Source organism: Pollicipes pollicipes, unplaced genomic scaffold (genome assembly GCF_011947565.3).
Source record: "Pollicipes pollicipes isolate AB1234 unplaced genomic scaffold, Ppol_2.1 Scaffold_3181;HRSCAF=3727_pilon_pilon_pilon, whole genome shotgun sequence".
NCBI classification, from domain to species: domain Eukaryota; kingdom Metazoa; phylum Arthropoda; class Thecostraca; order Pollicipedomorpha; family Pollicipedidae; genus Pollicipes; species Pollicipes pollicipes.
In genome coordinates, this window is record NW_023596245.1 from 146,840 (window position 1) to 174,659 (window position 27,820).

At 57.4% G+C, this 27,820-nt stretch overlaps 1 protein-coding gene across 1 annotated transcript; it reads left to right on the top strand.

Moving 5' to 3' along the window:
• On the top strand, positions 1–27,820 carry LOC119090896 (alpha-N-acetylgalactosaminidase; the record flags this gene model as incomplete). Its single annotated transcript, XM_037213626.1, has 9 exons — positions 1–31; positions 3,011–3,186; positions 7,360–7,534; positions 9,278–9,452; positions 12,045–12,139; positions 12,817–12,988; positions 18,106–18,293; positions 22,314–22,478; positions 27,680–27,820. Coding segments are annotated over exons 2-9 (1,287 nt in total), but the record flags the coding sequence as incomplete, so codon positions are not given.

Sequence of the window (27,820 nt, forward strand, 5' to 3'; positions counted from 1 at the left end):
TGTCACAACCAAGGCCCCGGGGACTTCACTGGTAAGTACGCGCTAACACGTGCATGGAGACCAGATTTCATCAAACAGGTTGGCCCGTATAGGCATTTATCGGAGAGCTGCAATTTTTCAGCCATAACGAAAACAATACAGTAATCTCTGTCGATGATGACTTTCATGGGCACTTACTCTGTTTATTGCAAATGTATATCCCTACACAAATCGTAGCATCTGGGGCGACAGCCCTACTATATTCCACCCAAAAAACTGCCCAGGAACTTCCATTTCCTGATAAAGGCGCACCACATCAAACATCGGCTTATCCCCGCCGAAGTCGAACTTCAAACACCTGCCTTTTTGGCACAAGGCAAATGAAACCCGGAGGGTCATAATTTTTTAGTCCTTTCCAGGCGCGTTTGGTTAAGTTCTGGCGCACCTCGCTCAGAGGATCAAATGCAATTATATCTCACGGTAAACACTTAACCTGAAGGCAAATTTCATGCACAGTTTACCTAAGATACAAGGAAGTAGCCAATATTTCATTAGCGCAAGATTTTCTTCGTGGAGGTGATCCCGGAGCCCATTGACGACTCGTTGCACTGATTTTTAGCTTTGTATTAAAAGCCATCTACGGCGCTAAAAAGCGAACCCAAGGGCCGCTTCTCCCCCACGTCTCTGTTAATGTATCATTGTGCATAGGATATGACAAGAATTGCAGCATGATAGGTGTAAAGGAACCGCGTATATTTTCTCTGAGACCAACCGACGTGAACAGCGTCGTCTCAAAAAAACTGCGGGCGCTTGTTCCGAACGGAAATGCCATCAATGTTCCAGGGTAGGGGCAGACAATATGAAGGCTTGCTGTGTTTTAGGTCCAAAAACAAACCCAAAGGTCCAAGACCTGAATCCTGTCACAAGAAAAGCCATAGGATCCGATATCTACCCTTGAAAGGCAGGCGTCTAGGCGTCTGGAAGACTTGAGCATGAGTGTAGTTTTAACCCAGCCGCTCTTCGAATTTATAGCGCAGTGAGCATAGAAACGTTTAACCAAAGAGTTTACTTCGATTTTGTTACAGACGGGTTTGCTCGTCTTTCTCTTCCGCTGCAATCATCCGCCCTTGCGCCTGAAACTGTTAATGTTTAAGCATACAAAATGACGTCCGGAGCCGCAGAAACCGCCCGGAGTGGGCAACTCGCTATTTGGAGAGCAATGGAATTTGGTAGTCATTGCGCACACTATTTTGAATCATAGGCGTCGGGAATGAAACCCTTGCCGAAAAAGCCGCCGAAGTGGTGCGCACTGCCATATCAATGCATTTCGTGCTGTTAGCAGACTTACAGTAATCAAGGCTGCAGTGCTATCACATACGATTAGGGTGGCCTGTGTTTAAGGTTTCTGGGTACATCGACCGCCTGGCTGTTTGCGTTTTAGTCTGTTAGCTAGTTATTGAAGCATCCGGAGTGCATTGCTAAGAAAAATAGCGAAGTAAATGGTAGGTACGTGTTCACATTTTGAAGCTTATCGACATAATCGCTCTGAAAATTATTTTAATGCACTCATATGACCCCATATCACATAATGATAAATTTTGCAGTGTCTACCTTGTTCTCATGTTTTGCTGGACTGAAGGCACCAGCTGCCCAACACATTAACTTGATCATCTATTGCATAAAGAGACCAATCTTGTTATTGGCAAATTTTTCCACAGGTTTTTCACAGTGTTGTCAAAAATGAATGGAAGGGCTGTTTTGAAATGGCTGTTTAGCTGAGTTAAGTAGGTAATCACTGTGTCTAGGCAGATTATGCATGAGTTGTTGTCATGACTGCACATGCAACTGCCACCAGACTTGTGATTGATGATTTTCTGGGAGATCATTCCTGATTCTGATTACTGCCAATGCTAATGATATTGCTGGCGATTCTGACAAGCTAAGTGCTGAATGCTTTATGATGCTGATGCTAAGAAACGCAACCCACTTATGAGCAACTTGCTTGATCACAGTTTCCATTTTTGTAGATGTGATTATTTCAGGCATTATGGTGGACTGAAATCTTACTGTGGCTCCCAGGGATTTTCAGATAAGTCAGCTGTACCCTGAAGGAACAAAAAATTCCCAATTCTAGGATCAGCTTTGGCTTAATACCTGGTGGTGTGATGGACATGTGTAATTGCTCAGAACTAACTCTTGACTAACGCGATAAGTGTGATGCTGATGCTGTGGTGTCCATGTCAAAAGGTTATCAAAGGTTATGCATTTCTACCTTATCTTGATGGGTTGGTGCAAATGTGCTGAACATTTTCTGCTGGTAAGCTTATTTGTTGTGTACCATGTTTTTCACATTGACAGTGTAATGTGTGTCTGAAGCACCTCTGCCACAGAGCATGGAAATCAATAGTGCAAAGGTACTTGCCTGCTGAATGGCTTGATTGTCTGTATTTTGAATTATTGGGCATTGAGCTGCAAAGGTACATGAGTTGAATGAAATGCTTTGTGAATAGTGATTGGTAATTGTGTAACAGGGCTTATGTGTTAGGGACACATTTGTGTCTGACTTGCTGTAAACAAACATCAAGAGGAGAAATTTATTTCAACCTAATGTGCTTAAGTGATATACAACTTGGCAAGGATGTCTGTTAGTTGTGGGTGTGATGAACAAACTAGATTTAAGAAGCAAACTTACCTTGATAATGAGATTTGTTATGCCAAAGACATGCAGCAATTATATTCTGAATGTATCAGGATGGCCACTTATGTGAAGCATCTGGCTTCTAAATGGCTGCCACTCTGTTTCATTGTCTGTCATGTTGAATATATACTTCTTGGCAACTGCATGGGAAGAAAGGAAACAACTTGCAACATGGGGCCCCTCTCCAGGTGCACAAAATAAAATGCCTTAAAATGCTGCTTTGCCCCCACATGTTTTTCCAGTGACAGAGCTGGTATTCTGAAACATGCAGTGTCTCTCTTGCCTGCCCTATCCCTGATCATGCCATTGACTGAGTCCCGCCATGTCCGCCAGATGGGTCTGACGGGCATGATGGGCATTCTGTCGGCGGCGGTGGCGGCGCTGGTGCTGCCACCTGCCGTGCTCGGCTTGGACAACGGTCTGGCGCTGACGCCGCCCATGGGCTGGCTGGCCTGGGAGCGCTTCCGGTGCAACACCGACTGTGTCAACGACCCGAAAAACTGCATCAGGTCAGTCGGCTGCTGTCGCCGACCCGAGCCCGCGCGTCAGGCCGGCGAGAGCATCAGGTCGGTTAGCCCCTGTCGCCGACCCGGGCCACGCGTCAGGCCGGCGAGAGCATCAGGTTGGTCAGCTGCTGTCGCCGACCCGGGCCACGCGTCATGTCGGCGGGAGCATCAGGTTGGTCAGCTGCTGTCGCCGACCCGAGCCGCGCGTCATGTCGGCGGGAGCATCAGGTTGGTCAGCTGCTGTCGCCGACCCGGGCCGCGCGTCATGTCGGCGGGAGCATCAGGTTGGTCAGCTGCTGTCGCCGACCCGAGCCCGCGCGTCAGGCCGGCGAGAGCATCAGGTTGGTCAGCTGCTGTCGCCGACCCGGGCCACGCGTCATGTCGGCGGGAGCATCAGGTTGGTCAACTGCTGTCGCCGACCCGTGCCGCGTGTCAGGTCGGCGGGAGCATCAGGTCAGTCAGCCGATGTCGCCGACCCGAGCCGCGTATCAGGTCGGTGGGAGTATCAGGTTGGTCAGCCGCTGTCGCCGACCCGTGCCGCGTGTCAGGTCGGCGGGAGCATCAGGTCAGTCAGCTGCTGTCGCCGACCCGAGTCACGCGTCAGGTCAGCGGGAGCATCAGGCCAGTCAGCTTCTCGAGCCTGGTGGGGGTGACTTGTGGGAAAGGCTGCATCTAGCTGGAAGAAAGCACAGGGGCGTCTGCCATTGCGCTTCCTTTCAGCTCGATCGGGCCGTTTGTACTTTCATGGCCACGGTCTAAATTTTGGGAGTCCCCATCAAGCTCCGTCCCCAGCACGTGCCCTCTCGTTGCATGAAGCCGATCACATCAGTGGTGATGCGAGGAGAGGGAACACTGCGAGTGCGTGTTTCCTCCTCCGCCAGCCCTATAGCTCAGCTCTCGTCGCGAGCATGCCGTGGCGCTAACGAAACACAAACATCAACACCGTGTGAGTGACGCCGTGTACATGCTGTGCGCACGACCCCATTGGTGGAGCCGGTTCTGGTCGGCAGTGCCGTGACCTGGCATGCGCATCCCCGCCAGGCTGTCCCGCCAGTGACGTCTGACTTGCGCGAATAGCTTGCATCTCCCCACGTGCGACTTGGTGGTGACGCCACGGCGGTGTAGTCCCGAAGGTTGTAATGCACCCCAGCGACGCCGTGTAAATAGGCTCACAAACGCCCGGCTGTGACGGATGACGTCATCAGCTGGTAGGGCGGCCGATCTGTTGATAGGGGTCAGTGACCTGCCGGCCTACATCGGTCCCCACTTGCCCATTAAGGTATTGAGAGCCGATCCGCAAAACTCAATTTGTTTGATGAACCGTACATAAGTGTCATGTTGGTGTAATGGCCCCATGCGTGGAGTTGCGTCTGCTTCTAATGTCATGGGTGTGTGGGTTACCAGATACCATGGCTAATGGATGTCATTGAATTAAGCCGGTGTAACCAACTTTGGTGTGCTAGACCATATCCATAAACGATGATGTGTGTGTGTTTGACATTGATGCTAGTGACATATGTCTGATGGCTGATGCAGACCTGTTCCCAAATGGCGCACTCATCATTATTTGCGACGAACCGTTCTGTGAGTCATCATGGAATTGCTAGGTACTTTGTGACAGTATTCCTCGGTAGTGTTTCGCGTACTTGGACCTTGCGCCCTTCCATTACTTTGGCTCTCCTAAACTTTGGTTTGGGAGAGGGGTATAGACCGCTTAGAAGCACAGTGCTTTATTGATTTTTGATGTTGTGTAGGTTGTGCTTTTAGGGTTATCCAGTCAGCCAGGATTACAGCGTTGCGAATACGACGCGTCCTTGGTCACGTAGGCAGGAGGCGTCCAAGCGGACGCAGGTCAGATAGCCATAGCACTTTCTCTCGAGCACTTGCCTTCGCCGTGTAATTTAGTAGCCCGTAGCTAGAGCGGATTCATATGCATCTTATCCAGGTAGCGTGAAAGTCAGCGAGTGGGTCATGTGTGCTTCTCAAGTGGCGGAAGGTGAGCCTATGTCTGGCGAGGACGATGCGCGCCCGTCCGGCGCGGTTGGCAGGCCACGCACCACGTGTGCGAGGAGCTCCGCGTGGCTATGACGGCGGGCGTGGCTCCCTCTTGCCACGCACTGCCAAATCTTGGGTGATGACGCTCGGAACCATGCCAGCGTGCCACCTGTGGTTGCATACGCGAGCTGATATGGATGCAATGTAGTGTAATCGCATGCAGCTATTTGTTGAATGACAGAATCACGACCTGTGTAATGTGAACACTGTTAACCTCATTTTGCATCATTGCCCCCCGCCCGTACGCCTCTACACCTCCGACCCGTAAACATGTCGTGAGAAGCTAATGGGATGTAATGTGAGCGATTCGGTTCTTATCGCTGATTAATGTCCGCGTAATTACCGCAAACTATATCAATTACGCTAATTGCGAACGGTCATAATTGATATTATGCCTTTGAACCGCTCTGGTTGTCGAGCTTTGATGATGCATTTGCGGTAACGTTGCGCCATAAACGCTGTTCTCCAGCTGTGCCGGTGAAAGGCAAAGGAACTTCAGTCAGGTTTTCTTTCCATAACCTCCTCTCGATTCGCTGTCAACTTTGTGGTACGTTCGCAAGCAGTGGAATTTGATTATTTGTTCTGTTGTTCAGAGCCATAATGTGAATAATGTTTTCATTTATAGAATCATATCCCGGGTGGAAACAAGATGTTTATTCGCTCTTTCAGTTTACAAACCTTGCGAAGCGTTGCAAACTCATCTTTGCAGAGAAAGAAAACTGAGGCACGCATGCGCGAATTTGACGGTTTTTTTTACATCGCTTCGGTGGCGTGGCTTTCGGTTTTGGGTGTAACAACAGTTGTGTTTAATAACTACCGCCTACGTTATCCGTCACTGGCGAGCCGAGTTTGTGAAACACGTGTTTTTTGGATCTATACACCACGAGTATTGGTGTAGCACAGTACAGACGTCTCCGTTTGCCTTTGATGATGCGAACGTATTGGACCTACCAAAAGAAGCTTTCTAGTATGGTCGCTACCAGAACGAGCGTATCCGGTTCCTCAAAAACAGTTTTTCAACTCGACAAATCCCAACACTCGAAATGATTCCATCTTTGCATTTTGTTCTCGGCTGCAAACGCCGCGATAATGAAAGTGCGGGTAAGTAATAATGGCCTCCCATTTGGGACTTAATAAAATGCAGATAGTACATGAGACCGTACGTCGCAACTTGCCATATATTAGAATGGAAAACGTTTTTTTTTTAGTTTGGTCAGTTTTTGACATAGGCTTTGACTTCCGACAGTTTGTTACAATCTTCACATTTCACGCTCCATCAGCGATTGATTGAGAGCTGGCTGCATGTTTGCTTGTACAGTCCAAAGCCCGACAGTTTGTAGTGGCCGTGCCGTCCCGACTCACCCCGGCCAACCTCTCCTGCCGTCACCGGTCGCTGGCTGGAGGCTCTGGAGAGGCGCCGCGGACCGCCCTCACCTGCCGTCACCGGTCGTTGGCTGGAGGCTCTGGAGAGGCGCCGCGGACCGCCCTCACCTGCCGTCACCGGTCGATGGCTGGAGGCTCCGGAGAGGCGCCGCGGACCGCCCTCACCTGCTGTCACCGGTCGCTGGCTGGAGGCTCTGGAGAGGCGCCGCGGACCGCCCTCACCTGCCGTCACCGGTCGCTGGCTGGAGGCTCTGGAGAGGCGCCGCGGACCGCCCTCACCTGCCGTCACCGGTCGCTGGCTGGAGGCTCTGGAGAGGCGCCACGGACCTCCCTCACCGCCCACTTCCACCCAGCTCACGATGGTCCCCCGTGAGCCGGACATCGGCGCCCTCCGCCCGACGCCCGCCCCAGGCGTCCCCCCGCCCCGCCCCGCCCCCATCTCCTGACTCAGTGAGAGCGCGACTGTGACTCAGTAACTCAGTGAGACCGGACGCTGCGCTGACCCCGCCCGGTGCCCCGGGCCGCCCAAGGCGTCCCCCCACCCCGCCCCGCGCCCTTCTCCTGACTCAGTAAGGGCGTGCCATGCGTGCCCCGGGCGCCGCGCTGACCCGCCCGGCACCCCGGGCCGCCCCAGGCGTCCCCCCGCCCCGTCCCGCGCCCTTCTCCTGACTCAGTGAGAGCGTGCCATGCGTGACCCGGACGCTGCGCTGACCCCGCCTGCGCCCCGGGCCGCCGCAGTGAGAACCTGTTCTACGAGATGGCCGACCGGCTGGTGGCGGACGGCTTCCTGGCGGCCGGCTACGAGTACCTCAACATCGACGACTGCTGGCTGTCGCGCGAGCGGGACGCCCACGGCCGGCTGCAGGCTGACCCCGACCGCTTCCCCAACGGCATCAAGGCGCTGGCCGACTACGTGAGTGGCGCTGATGGTCCACTCCGAGTTGGTGGCGTCTGGGGCTCACAGGGAGGGAGGGGAAGTGGCGAGCTGCGAGTATGTTGTTGATCTCAGCAGACTGTTGTGGACTGTTCGTGCGTTCCAAACCCTGTAGACAAATGGGACGTTGCGAGTGTCACGGACTTCGCGCTGTTGGGTGTGGGTCTCGTGGGCCAGTCATCTTTAGATTGTGCGAATTTTGCTGGGTCCTATTGGGTTGTGCTGGTGTCTCCAAGACTTTACAGGTGCTATGTGAAACCCTAGGCTCGTCTGAGCACCGAGGGGATGTGGATTTTCCCAAGACCATGCACACACTGTGGCACCGTTTGGGCGTCACATTCAACCTCTGCCCTGGCGGTGTAGATGGATGTCCCAGGCCATTGGAACTCCACTGACCCGTGGAATTGTTGCCAATCCCAAAGAGGTTCACTGGGTCACCCCCCATGTATTCAGGCGACATCACGCGGCGTCTCGAACCAGGCCAGAGCGACCCCAGTTAGCTTGGCGCACATCGGTGTGCAGGAAGTGTTTGACGGTGGACAGGACCCGTGATCTGGTTCATACGCCACCGACCAAGCAGTATAACGTTATCACAGGCGTCTTAAAAACAGAGAGGGAATGTGTTGTGTTTGTCGTGGGTAGAGGGCAGCAGGTGGGCCTGTTAAAGGCAGTGTCATATATTGCATATCGCATGGAGTTTTGAGCTGAAGCAGCGATCTTGAATACGTTTCGGTGCTACTCCTCCTGTCCTTAAGACCCAACCCCCTTTAGTTCCCGAGCCTCATACCCGCGAAAATGGGGAAAGGCATATCGGGGATAGTATTTCGAAGCCACTTTGGCATTCATGACGTCACAATAACGTCTTTCAAATCCTACCATTCCATGAGTCATGCGGCAATCAAAGCCAATAAGCTACAATTGTCAAGGCGTTCATATCTGGCGCTCGTGAGCGTGATCTACAGATGTAACGACCGTCAATTGTTTCAATTATTGTTGTGCAAGGCACGATCACGCAATCAGACCATGACGCATTGAGGAAAATGGTTACTCGGAGGAGAATTTTGCTGTCAAGCTCAGTCTTTTTCACTTAAAAAGCACACCAATAGTTATAAGTGAGCTTGTTTCATCATACCTGATGCTTGCCTCGACATCTTCAAATGTGAAATATTTCATTAAGCAGGGTTTGAGTGAGTGCGGCGATGTTGCCCGTCAGCGGCTGAAGGGAAAAGCTGTCGGCTGGGATGAAGGATGCAGTTGAAGTGCATCTGATCTATCGGCCCAGGACAAAGGGCAGAACATATGTGGTGACTTGCTACCGCACGGAACGGGAGCAGGAAGACGCCTTTGTTTCCAGTCCTGACGAGCCGTGCGCCCAGTGTGCGGTCCTACATGCCACATGTAGTAATCCCATGATTTCATGTGTCGCCATTTAGCCAGATGGTCTGCCGCTCGGATGGTGGAGCTGATTATGCTTGGCTGCTTCGGCACCAGCGACCCTGATTCATTGCTGGTGGTAGGCTGTACCCTGTGTTTTTCGCAGTTTGCTGTGAGGTGTGCTGCATGAAACGTGGCGTACCGGTGGGTTGCGTCCGAGGTGGCCGGCTAGATATGGTCGAATATCGCACCTGGCTGGAATGTGGACTGAGTCCAATACTGGAGCCGTTCCGCCACGAGCTGCTCCAGCTGCCGACAGCTGGCTAACGGGGTCCGGTTCGGGTTCAGGTTCACTCCAAGGGTCTGAAGATTGGCATTTACGAGGACTACGGGAACTACACGTGCGCCGGCTACCCGGGCATCCTCGGCTATCTGGAGACGGACGCGCAGACGTTCGCCGACTGGGACATCGACTACGTCAAGCTGGACGGCTGCTACTCCCACCCCAAGGACATGGATCGAGGTGTGACAGCGGCTGGGAATGCAAATATGAGTGTAGCGGACCGCCACTAGATGGCACTCGGGTAACATTCGTCTTGCAGATCGTAAATTGCCTTTCGGAAGACATTCACTCTTATTTGTCAACGTGAAAGGCCAGTTTCTAGCACTGCATGCTTGCTGTTAATGTTGTCCTCAGCATTTGAACTAGATGCGTTGGCAGAATGATGCAAGATTTGCCATATAACATACCTCCTAGTACTCTCTCACCCGTCACCATTTTATGTAGCCGGGGTTTGGATATTGGTCATCTGGCCGCGCCATCTCCTACTCATCGCTTCATCCGAAATCCTTGAAACGCCCCCTGCTTTGCCGGCACTTGAAGCTGCCGTCTGCCACGAGGCGGCGCCGCGACCGCCCTAGCGCGAGTCCCTCCCCCGCACCTTCACAAACCCCGAAGGCGGGCCTGGACAGGCCGACCCTCGGCGAGGGAGTCCGCCCGCGGCGGCTACAGTACTGCCACATCACGCACATGTCTGTAATCCAATGTCTGTGGAGGGGTTGTTGTCGCCCGAAAAAGCTCTTAACTGAACCAAACCAACATGCGTCGTCTAAGGGCATGGAAAGCTGCTTAAGATGGCCACGGCATTACCTGATTTTTTTTTGTCACACTATGGCTCTGAAAGTTAGTAATAGCCGAAAGAGCTTTCGCCAACTACGTCCCTCCAAAAAATCTGAAAAGGGGTACATCCATCCTTTTTCCACCGTCTTTCTGCACTCCCGCAGCACCTCAGGAGAGTGCTGCGACATCATCCATTTTTTGTTTTTGAAATTTGATCCGAACCCTTTGAATGGATGGATTTCTGGGATCAGCGCTTACGCTAAGCAGTGCTTGCTGTGTGAGCCCTGACCCCTACCATCCGATCGCGTAATTCCAGGCAACGGCAGAATATAGTGTCGAAAGCTTAACGTGCCGCAATGCTCGGCACGGTCCGTCCTGCCCTCTGACGTCAACTGACCTTTAGTGCGACCGCTGCCACCGGCCGCAGGCCATATGCTGTCAAGGGCAAATAGCGAGCGCCTAAAGCGACTCGAACCCACCCCGCCGCGGGTGGGTGAATCGGGAGGCAGGCGCTCCAACCAACTGAGCCACCGGGACGGACATCCATGACGAAAAGTCCTTCCCCCCCCCCCCCCCTGGACATCCGCACAGGCACCCGCGCGCGGTCCCTTTGCGTGGCAAGCCTCAGTAGCACCAACACCCCGAGCTGGCTGCGGCACCGCCTCAGCTGCTACCTGCTACCGGAATGCCGCCGCCCTGAAATGATCAGTGGGCGCCGGAGCAGCTCTCGTCGGACCAAACCAAGCCGGCGGCCAAACGAGCGGGGCGTGCACGTGGACGCCTCCTGTTTGTTGTGCTTCGGCCTCAATGATATCGATCGTCGGACGTGTCCTCCCACGGGACGCTTGCGCCGCCAGTGCGGGGCCGGATCAAGTCCGCGATAGTATCCGCGGGGCCATGACCCTGTTTGAAGGAGCCTTGTTATGGTAAGCAGGTCCGCATGCGGACATGCTGTCCGCGATGTTTGCCGCTTATTTTTTACCGTCTCTAATCGGGTCACATCAAAATGGAACACAGCTGACCAAGGCGTAACAGAAATGACCCTAATGTTCTGTTTTCTCATAGCGGTTTAAACTTCACATGCTCCCCGAGGCTTCACGTCAGCATGTTACCCATATCCAGCGACTCTAAAACATGTGGGTACCATTATCGGCTGGGCTGCTATATATTGCGCAGTTACATGTAATGACGTCGCCCATTTCAGTCCGTGTCACTGAATTCACACTGTCCACACTGCCAGTTGTTACCGAATCTGACGTCGCTTCAAGCTTATCAGCAACATCGAACCTGGGGTTGCCCATTCGAGTTGCCGCTTCTATGTGACGTCCGACAAAATGAATGCGTTTTTGGTTCGACGCGGTTCAAAACTCCTGGCTCGCAGTGAGCGACGTGCTGGGGACGGCCGTGAGCGACGTGCCGGGGTCGGCCGTGAGCGACGCGCCGGGATCGGCCGTGAGCGACGTGCCGGGATCGGCCGTGAGCGACGTGCCGGTGTCGGCCGTGATCGACATGCCGGGATCGGCCGTGATCGACGTGCCAGGGTCGGCCGTGAGCGACGTGCCGGGGTCGGCTGTGAGCGACGTGCCGGGATCGGCCGTGAGAGACGTGCCGGGATCGGCCGTGAGCGACGTGCCGGAATCGGCCGTGAGCGACGTGCCGGGGTCGGCCTTGATCGACGTGCCGGGATCGGCCGTGAGCGATGTGCCGTGGTCAGCTGTGAGCGACGCGCCGGGGTCGGCTGTGAGCGACGTGCCGGGGTCGGCCGTGAGCGACGTGCCGGGATCGGCCGTGAGCGACGTGCCGTGGTTGGCCGTGGACGACGTGTCGGGGTCGGCCGTGAGCGACGTGCCGGGGTCGGCCGTGGACGACGTGTCGGTGTCAGCCGTGAACGACGTGTCGGGGTCGGCCGTGGACGGCCGTGGACGACGTGCCGGGGTCAGCCTGCCGTGTTTCCTGTGACGCCGCTGACGGTCCGCTGCCGTGCCCGTGCCGCAGGTTACCCAGAGTTCGGCTACTACCTGAACCGGACGGGCCGACCCATGGTCTACTCATGCTCGTGGCCCGTGTACCAGATCTACAGCGGTATGACGGTGAGTGTCTGCCCGCGCCGCCGCCTGTCCCCGGAGGCGGGGTCGCCGCACGTTCCCGGCTGCTCATTAGCTGATGGGGCCGGATCCGGCCTGGGCCGCCGGCCACCTCCAGTCAAGGGTCCCCCTCCCACCCCCACTCCACTTCATTATTGGAAACGCGCTAACGAGTGGTGCAAGCGGACGGGGCGTGTCGCGTTACACACTCCGCGACCGTCTGCTGGATCAACGGAGTGGGTCATCGATGTGCGTTGTGAACGTGGGGTGGTTGGAGGTTAGATTCGGTACCTGCGGCCGCCGAAACCAAGGGTATTGGAGGATGGCATGTGACTATCCACGTGAGGTTGAGGCACGGTAGTAGTTCACCTTTTCGCCAAGCTGTGACGCAGCATTTAGGCGGGTATAGTGGATCAGTCTCGCATAGATCGGCCCAGCAGCTTTATGTAGCACGAATAAGTCCTCCCCCCCCCCCCCCCCGTTGTGAAAGAAGGCCAGCGCGAAAGCAGCAGGTGAACTGAGATGAAACGGTCCGGGTGTTAGGCCAGGGTACAGACAAAACGCGTGTGTCTGGCTGATGATTGACTGTCCCGTCATCCACGCACGTTTACGCGCTCCCACGAGCCGCCACACGGGCGCCGCCCGTCCCCAGCCGGGTCCCGCTCACGATCGCCCGTCCCCAGCCGGACTACGCCTCGATCGTGCAGCACTGCAACCTGTGGCGCAACTTTGACGACATCCAGGACTCGTGGGCGTCAGTGACGAGCGTCATCGACTACTACGGCGACCAGCAGGCCGTGCTGATCCCGCTGGCTGGGCCCGGACACTTCAACGATCCTGACATGCTCATCATCGGTGAGCAAGCGCTGCGTTCGTGCCGTGCTGGCCTGGTCATTTGAGCGGAGCTGCGACTGTTGCTGCCGGCCGGGTGAAAACAGCCGACAGATGCCAGCCCGCTGAAGAAGCGCCGGGGGATACGTCCGGGGCTTAAATGAGCGCAGAACAGCGAGCTGGAGCCGCTGCTAGTGACGTCTTAGGAATTTGTTGCAGACTCTTTTGCGTGTCGCCGGCCAAACGTAGCGTTGGCATCACCACGTCCTGGGCTCCCGCCGTCCTCCACATGGGTCCACCAGTCCCGGTCCGCCAGTCCCGGTCTGCCAGTCCCGGTCCGCCAGTCCCAGTCCGCCAGTCCCGGTCACCAGTCCCAGTCCACCAGTCCCAGTCCGCCAGTCCCGGTCCGCCAGTCCCGGTCCGCCAGTCCCGGTCCGCCATTTCCGGTCCGCCAGTCCCGGTCCGTCAGCTCCGATTCGTCAGCTCCGGTCCGCCAGTTCCGGTCCGCCAGCCCCGGTCCAGCAGTCCCGGTCCGGCAGTCCCGGTCCGGCCCGTCAGTCCCGGTCCATCAGTCGCGGTCCGCCAGTCCCCGTCCGCCAGTCCCCGTCCGCCAGCCCCGGTCCGCCATTCCCGGTCCGTCAGTTCCGGTCCATCAGTCCTGGTCCATCAGTCCCGGTCCGTTAGTCCCGTTCCGCCAGTCCCGGTCCGGCAGTCCCGGTTCGCCAGTCCCGGTCCGCCAGTACCGGTCCGGTCCGTCAGTCCCGGTCCATCAGTCGCGGTCCGTCAGTCCCGGTCATTCAGTCCCGGTCTGCTAGGCCCGATCCGTCAGGCCGGGTTCCTTTGTGCGGGGGTGGCCTCAGTCCGCTCCCTGCGGACCCTCTGCGCCGGCTTGGCCTCGGTTCGCTCCGTTCTGTCAGTGGGTGGCGCCTCTGTGCCGGCCTCAGTCCGCTCCCTGCGGACCCTCTGTGCCGGCATCAGTCCGCTCCCTGCGGACCCTCTGTGCCGGCTTGGCCTCGGTTCGCTCCGTTCCGTCAGTGGGTGGCGCCTCTGTGCCGGCCTCAGTCCGCTCCCTGCGGACCCTCTGTGCCGGCTCGGCCTCGGTTCGCGCCATTCGGTCAGTGGGCGGCTCCTCTGTGCCGGCCTCAGTCCGCTCCCTTCGGACCCTCTGTGCCGTCTTGGCCTCGATCCGCTCCGTGCGGTCAGTGGACGGTGCCCCTGTGCCGGCCTCAGTCCGCTCTCTTGGGACCCTCTGTGCCGGCATCAGTCGGCCCCCTGCGGCGCCTCTGTGCCGGCCTCAGTCCGCTCCCGACAGACCCTCTGTGCCGGCGTCAGTCCGCTCCCTGCGGCGCCTCTGTGCCGGCCTCAGTCCGCTCCCTTCGGGCCCTCTGTGCCGGCTTGGCCTCGGTCCGCTCCGTGCGGTCAGTGGGCGGCGCCCCTGTGCCGGCCTCAGTCCGCTCTCTGCGGACCCTCTGTGCCGGCATCAGTCCGCTCCCTGCGGCGCCCCTGTGCCGGCCTCAGTCCGCTCCCTGCGCGCCTCTGTGCCGCCTCGTCGCTCCACCCTGCCGCCACCCTCTGTGCCGGCTCCGGTCGATTCGCTGGACAATTACCTCGCCGAACAAGGCACCAGGCTCGGCCGGCCGTTGTTTGTGCTCGGACGGTGGGTGGTGGCCGCCCACCGTCAGCGGCCGTCGTACACAGACCACTCGGCCAGCCCGGCTGACACAGACCTACTATTGCCGGCGGCCCCTGACGGCTCGCTCTCCGGCCCATCGTGGCCGGCGGCCTGACGGCTCGGATCTCGGCACCTCGTGGCCTGGCGGCCTGCCGGCTCGCTCTCCGGGCCCTCGTGCCCGGCGGCCTGACGGATTCGCTCTCCTGCCCCCGTGCCGGCGGCCTGACGGCTCGCTCCGGCCTCGTGCCGGCGGCTGCGGCCGCTCTCCGCCCCGTTGCCGGCGGCCTGACGGCTCGCTCTCCGGCCCTCGTGCCGGCGGCCTGACGGCTCGCTCTCCGGCCCTCGTGCCGGCGGCCTGACGGCTCGCTCCCGGGCCCTCGTCCGGCGGCCTGACGGCTCGCTCTCCGGCCCTCGTGCCGGCGGCCTGACGGCTCGCTCCCTGGCCCTCGTGCCGGCGGCCTGACGGCTCGCTCTCCGGCCCTCGTGCCGGCGGCCTGACGGCTCGCTCCCTGGCCCTCGTGCCGGCGGCCTGACGGCTTGCTCCCTGGCCCTCGTGCCGGCGGCCTGACGGCTCGCTCTCCGGCCCTCGTGCCGGCGGCCTGACGGCTCGCTCCCGGGCCCTCGTGCCGGCGGCCTGACGGCTCGCTCCCCGGCCCTCGTGCCGGCGGCCTGACGGCTCGCTCCCGGGCCCTCGTGCCGGCGGCCTGACGGCTCGCTCCCTGGCCCTCGTGCCGGCGGCCTGACGGCTCGCTCCCCGGCCCTCGTGCCGGCGGCCTGACGGCTCGCTCCCGGGCCCTCGTGCCGGCGGCCTGACGGCTCGCTCTCCGGCCCTCGTGCCGGCGGCCTGACGGCTCGCTCCCCGGCCCTCGTGCCGGCGGCCTGCGCGAGTACCCAACAGCGCGCAGCCACCGGAGTCGACGTTCCCTGCATGGTCGAATGTTTATTTACATAATGGTTTCTTCGAGCTTTGGAGTATTTTGTTGTTGTCGGTTGTCCACCGCTACACGGCGGTCGTAGCCCACCACCTTGAACACTACCCGGAATTGGGTATCCAAGGGAATGCGTTGTGAATATGTGTTTTCGAGTCTTTATTTGTCCATACTGTGTGTTGACTGGAGTGTCGTCTTAAACATCTTGTCTAAACTTTTTACACACACACACACACGCACGCACGCACGCACGCACGCACGCACGCACGCACGCACGCACGCACGCACGCACGCACGCACGCACGCACGTACGCACGCACGCACATTTATGCAGACATAATGCGCGCGCACGTAGATGTTTCATACATGCATACACATACGCATTCATACATACGCGCACCCATACATACATACATACATATATACACATAAGCATGCATGTACATTCACACACATACATATGCATACATACACGCATACATACACGCATACATAAATATATACATACACACATACATACATACATAGCATATACATTCAAACAAACACATCATACACGCATGCACGCACGTACACATGCATGTATGCATACATACGTAGATACATAAATGCATAATATGTACATACAAACATATGTATACATACGTGTGCGCTGCAGGGTGATGGCACGTTGGGCCTTTTGAATACGGGCACCACCTTTGGTCAGGCTATGCAGCGCGGTACGATACAGCTCGTGGATCGTTATCGGGAATGCGAATCCATGCGTGTTGAACAGCGGGGTGCGGCCCAAAAGTGCATGCGTTTTCTCTAGCGTGTATGCGCCGTCAGGTGCGATTCAAATTTTGATTTTCTGGTGGCATACCAGGAACCATTTTGACACTGGTAGGTCCATGCACCTCCTGCTACTGTCCTTGAATATTACCCAGCTCCAGCGGTGTCTATTATTCTCCAAATAGAAGTCTGGTCAAGGCAGCTTTAAACAGTTAGGTGGTGTAGAAGCATTGCGCATGTTTTTAGCAAAAACCAAACAATGAGCCGAGCTGTGTGGGTAATGAAGGTCATGCTCATTAACCTAGATTTTGCCGTGAGCCAATATTAACACCTTACTTTTGTAGCCAAAGCTTGTTTTGACGGGGCCATGTTTGAATGTCGTGAAATCTTCGCATCACCCAATAAACCAGCCATGTGATTGCCCAAGCCGCACATGGCAAACATCATCAGTGGTAATAGTTCTGTCCGCCGTGGTCAGCTGCCTCCACATGCGGACTGTTGGCTGTCACCATCAGTGGTAACAGTTCTGTCCGCCGTGGTCAGCTGCCTCCACATGCGGACTGTTGGCTGTCATCATCAGTGGTAATAGTTCTGTCCGCCGTGGTCAGCTGCCTCCACATGCGGACTGTTGGCTATCACCATCGATGTTGCGGTTCGAGGATCTGATCATTGATGCTGGTCAGACGGCATCATTAACACTCACGCAGCCCATTGTAAAGCACTCTTACCAAGAGGCTCGTATCTCTCAGCACTGATTAAGCCGACGACGGATGACGCGCTCCGCTCGCCTTCTTTACACGGAGTCGTTGGATGGCGGCGCTCTGCATGTCTTCGGATGCGACTCGTTCTGTCTGTAACCATCTGTGGCTGTATCTGTGTGTAAACGTGCCCAGTTTACTAACAGTACATGGCTAATGAAGCATACCGATTTGCGCTCGTTGATGGTGTGTGCTAAAATTAGCGTTAAGCATTGGCACTTAGCTACTTGTGTGTTCATCGGCGTCGTGTAGTCAGGATTTGGCTGTGTCTGTCATACACCTATTGCGTTGCACGTCAGTTGTCAGTAATTAAAAAAAAATGAAATCGAGGTACGAACTGAACAGGTCGGTGGGAAACATTTGCCATTCCAATAATTGTATTGTTTCGTTGAGTATGGACTTTCCTGTTGTAAATTCGATAAAGGCGCGGCGTTGGTAGCCGTATTAGAGCAAGTTATAACAAACCGTTCATCATTTCGAGGCTCCGTCAGTCACCCTCGTTCGTGACCAAGCCCATACTGTAACTCCTGTTGACGTAATAGCCCCGGCATTGATTTGTAGCACAGCAACCCTTCCGCTCGAATTCCAGTGATCCGGCCCATCTGTCTCTGGCTTGGGGTTCGCTTTTGTGATGTTTAATCGTCTTCACTTATGGTACATTTTGTTCTATGGAGAACTGATGCGGGTTTTTTTCTATCCACAGAAAGTGTAATTTCATTCCAGATTTTGAATGGCTCGCACCGCTGTCAAAAATAGAATGCATCAGTAGACATATAACTTTGAAAGACACCGCCGTTGGTTTTTGAAACACCGATGCACATAGGATACCCCTGTGTTCGACTCGCCTCTGATCGGACATAACTAGGTTGTTAAACGCCGATTAACTGCACGGCGCAGTGCCGCAAGCGCCTCGGCCACTAAACCACATATCTCTGTGCGAGCCATGCCCTGTTACCACACCCCGTGTCGGCGCCGCACCTCGACGCCGGCTGACGCCCCGCTCCGCCGCAGGCAACTTCGGTCTGAGCTTCGAGCAGAGCAAGGCGCAGATGGCGCTGTGGTCGGTGATGGCGTCGCCGCTGCTCAGCTCGGTGGATCTGCGCACCATCGGAGCCGACTACCGCGCCATCCTGCAGAACCGCGCCGTCATCGCCGTCAACCAGGACCCGCTCGGCATACAGGGCAAACGCATATTCAAGGCAAGCGCCGCGCCGGCCGGGGACGCGGGGCGGGCAGCTGTGTGGCGGCGGTGGGGGGGGGGGGGGGGGGGGGGCGGGGGGGGGGGGGCGGCACTGCTTCGGGGGGAGGGGGTGCATTTGGCAGGCCTGACGTTGGTCTGTGTGGAAATGGAGTGTGGGGAGAGTGGCGGGGTACTGGTGGGCTGGTTCCGGTGACTAGAGGGCGAGTGTGCAGTCTGAGTCCGTGATTCTGGTACCGGACTAGGCGCGTCCCGTGTGGCGGCTGACGAGCTGGCGGGCGCCCGCCGTGTCGGGGTGCCGTTGGGGCCGACTCAGAGCATGCGGTCGGCCGGCTGGCGGCCGGGTCGGCGGACCGGTGAACCGGTGACGGCTGGTGGCGCTCGGCCGGCGGGGCGCGCCCGTCACGGTCCGGCCGTCACGACAGCCGGGCGGACGCGTCCCGGCTATCGATTCCCGTCGCCGGCCAACGTCGTTTCTTCGTAATGAGGGGATCCAACAGGTGTGGCTCGCGGCTGGCTAGGGCCGCGGTGGCCGCGGCGGGTCACCCGAGACGAGCCGCGCGCTTCTGAACGGGAGTCGTCTGTCGCCCGCTCAGTATGGTTTTATCAGCTTGCTGGCCGAGAGACGGTACGGTGCCCAACGACCGACTGTTCTGGGTTGATATTAATGAAGTCATTTTACCCACGCAATTTCCAGCTGTCTCGGTTGTTTGATGACGCATGCCGCTGGATATATGTCAGGTAATATTACGACGCACGCAAGCAAGCGCCACAATAATGCCCGGTTGGCACGCTGCTAAGACCATGTAGTCAACGACATGTGTACGCATGCATGGAAGTTGCGTCGAATTCGCCACATTTGAAAACGCGGTAACCGGTGTTGAATGACTATGTCGCTGAATGGTGTCATTAAATGGAGCAAAAGTGGCTAAGTTGTACAATGGATGCAATACCATGTAGCGGTCGGCTCTGAAACACGTCACCAGTGACGTGTTAACCCTGCCCCCGGGTCGGAGTGCCGGGGAGGGTGGAGGAGGCAATTAAAAGAAGCTCTCCCGTGCGGTTTTTAACAGGCTCAAACTCTGATGTCTTGCAACTTTGTGACTTAGGACGAGCTTCTGTCCAAATCTCATTCCAAGTTTGATGTATGCTTATTCCGTCTTTGTAGCCGTAGTCCTAATTATACAACGGAAGACCAATGACTTGGTCAGTCATGGGCGGCACCCGGGGAATGTATGTCTATATTCTTCTATTCGCTTCCGTAAGCCGGTAATCAGTACGCAATAAACGACATCCTTTAAGGAAGGAAGCCTAATTTCATTGAAAGAATAGGCCCAGCTCATTCATTTTGGCGAATGAGCGATATCAAGATGACGAAAGTGGCCGTAGGAAACAAAGCACGATGATAATATCTCAGTTTTATCGCACGTGTCGCAGGTGTTCACAGGTCGTGTATATTCACTATCTTGGACACTATCTGCAAGGTGCCATCGGTTAATGTTGCTGTTATCCGGGTTTTATAATTTCTTGAAGTGTAGAAACTGCGTAAGTTGTGTCAAACTCATTCCAGGCTTGCTGTACGCTTATTCCATCTTTGTAGCTGTAGTCCTAATTATTCGCCCAAAGCCCAGTGACCGGGTCAGTCACTAGAAGCACCATGGGAAGACATGTCTAAGAACTTCTGTTCGTTTCCGTGAGCCGGTAGTCAGTGCGCTTAGAAAACCGTCTTATCGGAGTGTAGAAACTTTGTGTAGAAGGGAAATGGCGTGGGTCAACGATATGTGCAAGCTTATTGTGCACATTTTCCAGTATTTTGCATTCGATTCTCAGCACCATTTGGAGTTTTGATCAGAGAAACAAAATCTCGCGTTTAGGATATCCCGCGTGCAATTTGTTTCCTGTCAGCGTCACCCTGGAAGAATCTCGTGATTTCGTAAGTGATAGTTTAATTTGCAACCAGTTCCCGAACGATCTGTCAGTGGTACGTGCAGATCTGGTGCGGGGGGAGGGAGGGGGGAGTGGAAGGGAGTCTGAACTACACGTGCCCGCATTCTTGCCCGGCTGGTCGCACGGAACCTGGAATGAAAAGTGTGGGTGGGATACTTTGCCCGTGTGGCTGCCTTGTTGAAGCAACTTCTTTCTTGAAACCTATGCCGTGTTTCAGCGTGATCCCTTGCCCACTGGGGGGGGGGCAAACACCCCTAACTGAGCGGCCTTTATGGCTGAGTCGTTGAAGTTGTCAACGCGCGTGGGCTGTTAGCCATGCAGCCACGACCCGGGGCATTGAACTATGCGCACAGCGGCTGGTCAGTCTCGACTAGTGTATTGACGTTGAGCCACACGCGGCAGATCCTTGAGGCTTTGCTGCTTCTTACGAGGGTTTTTGAAGAGCATCGTTTGCTTTGAGCGGATGCGCATTGGCGTAGTCAGCTGGTGGCCTAGATCATATGTGAGCTTAATAATCAGTGAGGCTCCACAGGCGGCGATGAGACGGACATTGCTGCCCCGAAGTTTCCGACTGGTCTTTGACAACTGTTGTTTGTCCTCAATTGCGGTTGTTCTGTGACAGTAACTAAGGAAATCATTAATTCACTTGCAATAGCCCTCAAAGTAGGGTGTCTGCGCATTTTTCAGCAGCCACAGATGGGGTTCAATCGAAACACTACCATCATCGCCCAATGATTTTTCACTCTTCGTCAACATGTTTTGCCGAACGAGTTCAGGTTCAATGGCGCGAGTCACATGACAGTAATGTACCAATTTTCGGCCCATTTGACATCGATCGTATTGATGTCGTTCGATGTGCCCACTCCTGGCTCGTGGTGGCCTTTTTTGCTGTGGCTCGCTCAGCGTCGAAATTACTGTGCCGTGCAAAAGCCTTTATTTGAGAAACCCGTTGGCAAAGCTACTGTGTTCGAACCAACAAGACGTAATTATTGAGGGTAGTTTGGGGAGAGCAAGCTCCAACGGAAGGCTTCCTGTTATTGTACCCGCGCATTCGATCGTTTGGCTGAACTGCTTTTTCATTGTTTGAGGAGCAGCTCGTTATTGCCCTGTCGCCATATGAATTGAAGACTTTTTTGTACTCTTTGTGCCTATGCTCCGTGCTCGCCAAAGAGACGCACAGCCTTGCTGTTGATGTCATCGGGACGACGGCGGAATTTCGGGACGCTTTTGACGATAGCTTACGCCCGTCGTGCTATGCTACATAATCAGTACTATTCTACACCTTGAAGCGCATCAGGCAAACCCCGTAGTAACTTAAGTCCTGACCTCATAAGCAGACGGTTCCGGGCCGGCGAGCTTCGCCACGTCTTAACTAGCCACCATCAGCTAGCAATCGGTGCAAAACTGCATGCGCCGCGTGCAGCGGGCGTGTGCATTACCGGCCGACATCGTCTCTGGGGAGGCCGTCCCACGGCGACCCATCGCGGCCGCCCGATAACGCGCGGCCCGCGGCCGGCGTGACACCAATCGATGCCCGGCGGCCAGCGGCGCGCGCGAGGAGTGTGAGGACGGGTCGGCCAGCGGCGAACGTCGCCGCCGGCCAGGGTCGATGGGCAAACACGGCTGGACGCCCTGTCGGCGGGCGTCTGCGCTCCTCTGGAGAGCACCGCTGCCTGCCGGGGTCGATGGATAAACACGGCTGGACACCCTGCCGGTGGGCGTCTGCGCTCCTCTGGAGAGCACCACCGCCTGCCGGGGTCGATGGGTAAACACGGCTGGACACCCTGCCGGTGGGCGTCTGCGCTCCTCTGGAGAGCACGGCCGCCTGCCGGGGTCGATGGGTAAACACGGCTGGACGCCCTGCCGGCAGGCGTCCGCGCTCCTCTGGAGAGCACCGGTCGCGGATGCTCCCGGCGTGGTTCGGGTCGGGCAGCGGGGTGCGGCGGCCGTCCGCCACGAGCGCGTGATGGGACTGGGAGACGCCCCGCCGCTTGTCCGGGCCGAGCTTGGCTAGCTGCGCCTGTGTGCCGCTCGCTGAACGCGCTCAGCTGACCGCCGTCCGTCGCTCCCGCAGGACAAGGGCATCGAGATCTGGGCGCGGCCCATCACGCCCGTGGTGGGCGACTTCTACTCGTACGCCATCGTGTTCTTCAACCGGCGCGTGGACGGCACGCCCAGCCAGGTGTCCGTCACCATCCAGGAGCTGGGCATGCTGAACCCGGCCGGCTACAAGACGGAGGTCAGTGCTGACGCGCCAGGGCGACCGCTGCCGCCCACCACGCGGCGGTGCTGGGCGGTGGTAGCCTCGGCAGTTGACTGTGCTGACACATGTCGATCGCTGGCCCCGTATTCTCCTTGAGTGGTTCCAGTATTCACTAACGACACAGTTGGCGTAGAACGTAAACACGGTTTCATTTAAGGACGTAACTATTCCAGGAGAACTAAAGGACAAACAGCATAATAGAGCATAGCTGGCGTTGCAAAGGGCGTAAGTCAACTGTTAGTCTGGGACGACGCACGCACGGCCCTGTTGAAGGAAAGCTGAAGCACAGGCACAGAGCGGCAGAAGATATACAGTGTCACGACCATGCCACAGTGCACAACAGTTCATGCAAGTGATCGGCGCACAAATCGGCGCAGTGGCGCGGAGCGGGTGGCGGGTCCCACGGCAGCAGTAGACGGAGCCCCCGGACGGGGGCGGGTCCCACGGCAGCAGCGGCGCCGGGCAGCCCGGCTGATGCCTCCGGAACCTCCGGACAAGGGTGGGTTCCACGCCGGCAAAAGACGAAGCCTCCGGACGGGAGCGGGGCCCCACGGCAGCAGCGGCGCCGGGCAGCCCGGCTGGCGCCTCCGGAGCCTCCGGGTGGGGGCGGAACGCCTCTCGAACCGACGGCAGCGACATCAGCTGGCCGTGGCGATGACGGTCAGCAGCTGTCCAGGCCGGCGCCTCTCAGGCAGCAGCTGTCCAGGCCGGCGGTTCTCAAGCATCTCGCGTGTGAGCCCCACAGGGCTCTCAACACTCCAGCGCTGGCAAGACGAGTTGCATCGTTTCCACTTGTTAACTAAAGACGGAGCAACATGTATGGCCAGTCTTTGCATTCTGTCTGGTGATAAATGCGAGGATAAATGTAGCGTTTTACTCACAATAGCTTGAACAAGTGCACACAAAAACGCGATATATCTGGCCATAAGTCTTCATCAGACATATACAGATGAAGCAAATATTTCCCCTCCATTCTTCACATCCACCTTTGTGCTTGCATGCTACTGCGGGTGCAAGGAAACTTTTGCGTTTAAATGCTTTTGGGAATTTCTTATCAGCTTGCTCCACTGCTCCGCATCGCAATTCAGGAGGGAAGCTAGAAGCATCGCCTGAGCTCGTGACAACGTCACACTGCACATCCGCACGAGTTCATTACCTTTTTGACACATTTAGAACGAAGCTAATGTTCTTCACTAAGCAGCATCATTCCTCGCCAGGACGTTGGCGGCTTATGCCAATGCCCCTGAACTGTGACTGCACGTATTACTTTTTTGTCAATGTTCCACGCTGTCGCTGCCATTTGCACGGGCGATTAGTCTGCATAATGCAGCGCCGGACGACGCCGAGGTGTCCCGCTCACAATGGACGGCGTGACACGCAGGCGGGCCACCTCTGTCACGGCGTGTTAACGGACGTAACCGTGTCCGCGCACCGCCCGCCGGCCGTGCGGTACCTGGCCTGCGCGCCGGCGGATTCCGTGTCAGCCTGCGCTCCGTCGCTGGGCGCGCCTGACCGGTGTCCGGCGGTGGTCGGACCACCAGGCGCCGGTGGCGGCGCCGGTCACGGGTCTGGGGCCTGTGGACGCGGCCCGTGGGCTGGGCGTGCGGCACGCGGGACCTGGCGACGCTCTGAAGGAACCTGGCGACGCTCTGAAAGGACCTGGTGACCCTTTGAAGGATGCGCCTGACTTTGTTTGGTGGGGCGCTGCGCTTGATTATCGGAGGTTTCTCCTCAGGGGCGGGCTAGAAGACATCGAATATCTGATGACTGTCTCTTAAGTTCTAAAGTAAAGTTCTAAGGTCTCTAAAGCTGGGTTTCCCTGGACACTGGGCGGTGTCTTCCGTCGTGTTCATGTTTGTTGATGCTACCATTGTACGGCACTCATGGTTTGAAGTTCTTTCTCTCATGGTTTCTCCCACTTACTGCCGCCCTTTTGTGTGCCGTCGGACGTATTCCTTGGTGGCGACTTTCCTACCACCGCCAACCAGTCACTTGCCAATATGATATGATGTCGATTCCCCCATCAATACTGTTTGTGTGTGAAAGGGGAAGCGACAGCTCTTTTTTCTGCCCCTGGTATTGGTTTTAACAAATAAGTAATGCGTCCCGTATACACTGCATTACACATAAATGTCCGTTTGCACCGTTGTTGGCTCAGCTCCTCACGATCCTTTGTGGGGGCGCTGTTACTGCTCTATACACAACACAAGTATTCAATTGTCAGCGTATAGTGGTACACAGTTCCTTTGTCCGGTGTTTGCCCTTGAGCCGGTGTTTGCAGAGCGGCCTCCGAGGCGCTGCGCCGCCGGGCGTGCCCTGGTGGGCGCCCGGTGGTGCCTGCCGAAGCTGGTCATACCGATCGCACGCGCACTCGGGCACGTCCTCAGGGCGCGCTGCGGTGACGAGTCTGCGTCTCCACTTGTGTGGCATCACTCGTGCAGACACTGTTCCGCCACGTGTCCTTTAGGGGCGGGGGACGGGCGGTGCAGCGAATGGGGTGTCCGTTCGTTAACGCGGCCGTCAGCCCGATACACATCACACCCGTCCCCTGCGATTCTCATCAGTGTCCCGCTAGCGTTCGGCGCGTGACGTCATGGCTCCTGACCCCGTGGATGTAAAAGCTCTCGGTCCTGTTGATGCCGAAGCTGCCAAGCCGGTGGATATCCAGGGCTCAACAGCCTGGCCTGGCCTGTGACCGCGCAGGCCGTCCATGAACAGGCGGCGCATGATTGGGCTCCGGGGCCGGTCGTCACGACGCAAACCCTCATCGCCCGGCAGTTGACTGCCGGCTTTATTACCGCCGCACCGGCTCATTATGGATCGCTTCCCATGAATATGAGACAAACGTTCTAAAGCGAGCGGTCGTGCTCCGGGGTCTTGCATCGGCAGCTAAACAACCCCCGTCCGACGTCCGACGAGCTGTGCGGACCGTCGGGCGTAACGCCTCCCGGGGACCAGCGGAAAGAAGCGCCCGCCGCCGCCTGGGCGTGGCGCAGCGGCGAGCCGAGACCCAGACCGCCGGCCGCGTGCTCTCTCCGTCCCTCGCCTAGTAAACAGGCCACGTCATGGGCGCACCGTCAGACCGCCGGCCGCGTGCTCTCTCCGTCCCTCGCGTGCTGTGACCGGCTGGCGGACTGAGGCCGGGCCGCTCGTGTGCATGTCGTCCGACGCGGTGGCCGCGAAATGGCCGACCGGCGGCGCATTATGGGGCCATTGGTGGCCGATTGGTCCGCTGGCGACCCGTACGGCGCGGCCCGGCCGATCACCAGCGGCGTGATGAAGCGCCGAGCGGCAGCCACGCTCGCCCTCGGTGCCCCGGAGTGCCCCCGGCGCCCGTACGGCGCGGCCCGGCCGAACACCAGCGGCGTGATGAAGGCCGAGCGGCAGCCACGCTCGCTCGCGGTGCCTCGGAGTGCCCCCGGTGCTCGCGGCGCGACGCTCGAGCCGTCGGGAGCGACCCCCCTGGCCGGTGGGTGCGGCGGCGCCGTCGGCCGTCGCTGAAGCGGCAGCGCTGTCGCAGCTTACAGCCCGCCGCGTCGGCTCCGGTGGGAGGCGCGTGGCGGGGTGGGAAGAAAGCGGCTCTGAAACGAGCTGCGCGAGGCGAACAGGCGGTATTAAACGGCCACCGATGAGAAGCTAGCTTTTTCGGTTATTTGGAGCTCCGAGCGCAAATAACTAACACAGTCGATGTGCCCCTCAAGCCCAATAACTAAAGAGCTCCGAGCGCTTCCGCGCCTCCTCGTGTTTTCCTGGCGTTGACTCATTGGAGCTGGGCTCTTGCCCAGCAGTTGACCAGTTGTCGCGGCGTCTGGCTGCCAGCAGAGCCTGTCGCCCCCCACCGCCCTGTTTTGTGGCATCGCTCAGTGTCGCTGGCGCAGGAGCGGCCATGTTTAGTTGGCCTGGGCTCGCACTCTTGAACAAAGTTGTGACACGCCCAGCGGCTGTTTGACGCGTAATGTGATGTTTTCAAGATACGTGCATCGGAAAGTGGGGTGCTTTCAGCTCGCATGCGTATGAAAGTTGCCTAATTGTAAACGATATCGCCTAAGTGCGGCATTGACCCGGCTGCCGATAGCCGGCAGCTGACGGACGACGAACTAATGGCATGCCGCCTGAAAACTGAAATTGCCCCGCAAGCGGGAGGCCTTTGACTGATGAGTCGCCGCGGCGACCGACGTCGTTCGATAATTGCGACGTTTTGCGAAAATGACCAGTAAATGCCGGAGGCTGTTGCGTGACTCCCGCCCGTGTCGCGTGCGCGCTGTTGGTAACGGACCGAGCGGCGCGCCGGCGAGGGTGTAGTGAGAGATGTTTGTCGACACCGGCGGCACTGCATGGAGATAGGAACGGGGCCGCAATAGCCAGACGGTGACGAATTGAAGGATGATATGCTGTCCTAGTTATACAAATTTTTAAGTTGGGTGTACTGATGTTTGTGTTGGTTTTTTATTGCCTGTTTCTTCTCCTAGTTGTCACGTAAGCTTAAACTGCTGGTGAGCTACCAGGTGCGCAGTGTTTACCGTACATGGCAAGGTCGACGTTCTCAGAACCTTGGCAGTGTCCTGAGTCGTGGTCGGATCTTGGGAGGCTTCCATCTGACCTCCGCTCTCGTCCTACGCTCCTGTTGAGGGACTTGAAATGTTCGTGGCGCCGATAGCATCGCGTGTGACGTCCGAGGGGCCGCTGTCCGCGCGCGCGGCGCCTATGCGACCTGGTGTGTCCCCGGAGCCCGTGGTTTGGTATGACTGTGGAGCCCTCGCCACACGCAGTGTACGTCCGAACTGACGCGTGTCCGTGGAACTTATGGCGTCACGCGTGTCGTTTGTTGGACTCACGCGTCGCACGCGCCCGTGGCGTAACCTGATGTGTCCGTGAATGTGTCCTGAGGAGCCTGCGACGTCAAGCATGATGTGTGTTGGATCCGCGTGTCGTATGCACTGTCTGGGCTTTGGACACAATGTGTCCGTTGAGCATGTGATGTTGAACATGAGGAGTGTTGGCCCCATGGGATGTGCAGCGTCCCTCGTGGCTGGGATCTGGTGTGTCGGTGGAGCCCGTCATGTCAGGTGTGAGGCCCGTCAGGCCTGTGGTAGGGGCCGCGGTGTCCGTGCCACCCGGCCTCCACGGCAGGCGGCGTCGAGGTCGTTCGCTGACCGCCGGCCCGTGCGGCGCCGCAGGACCTGTTCGCGGCGCAGACGTACGGCGTGCTGTACCCGGCCGACCGGCTCAAGGTGGACGTCAACCCGTCGGGCGTGGTGATGGTGCGCTGCGGCGCCGTCGCCGGCCGCGGCTTCGGCCGGCCGCCGGCGCAGCGGCTG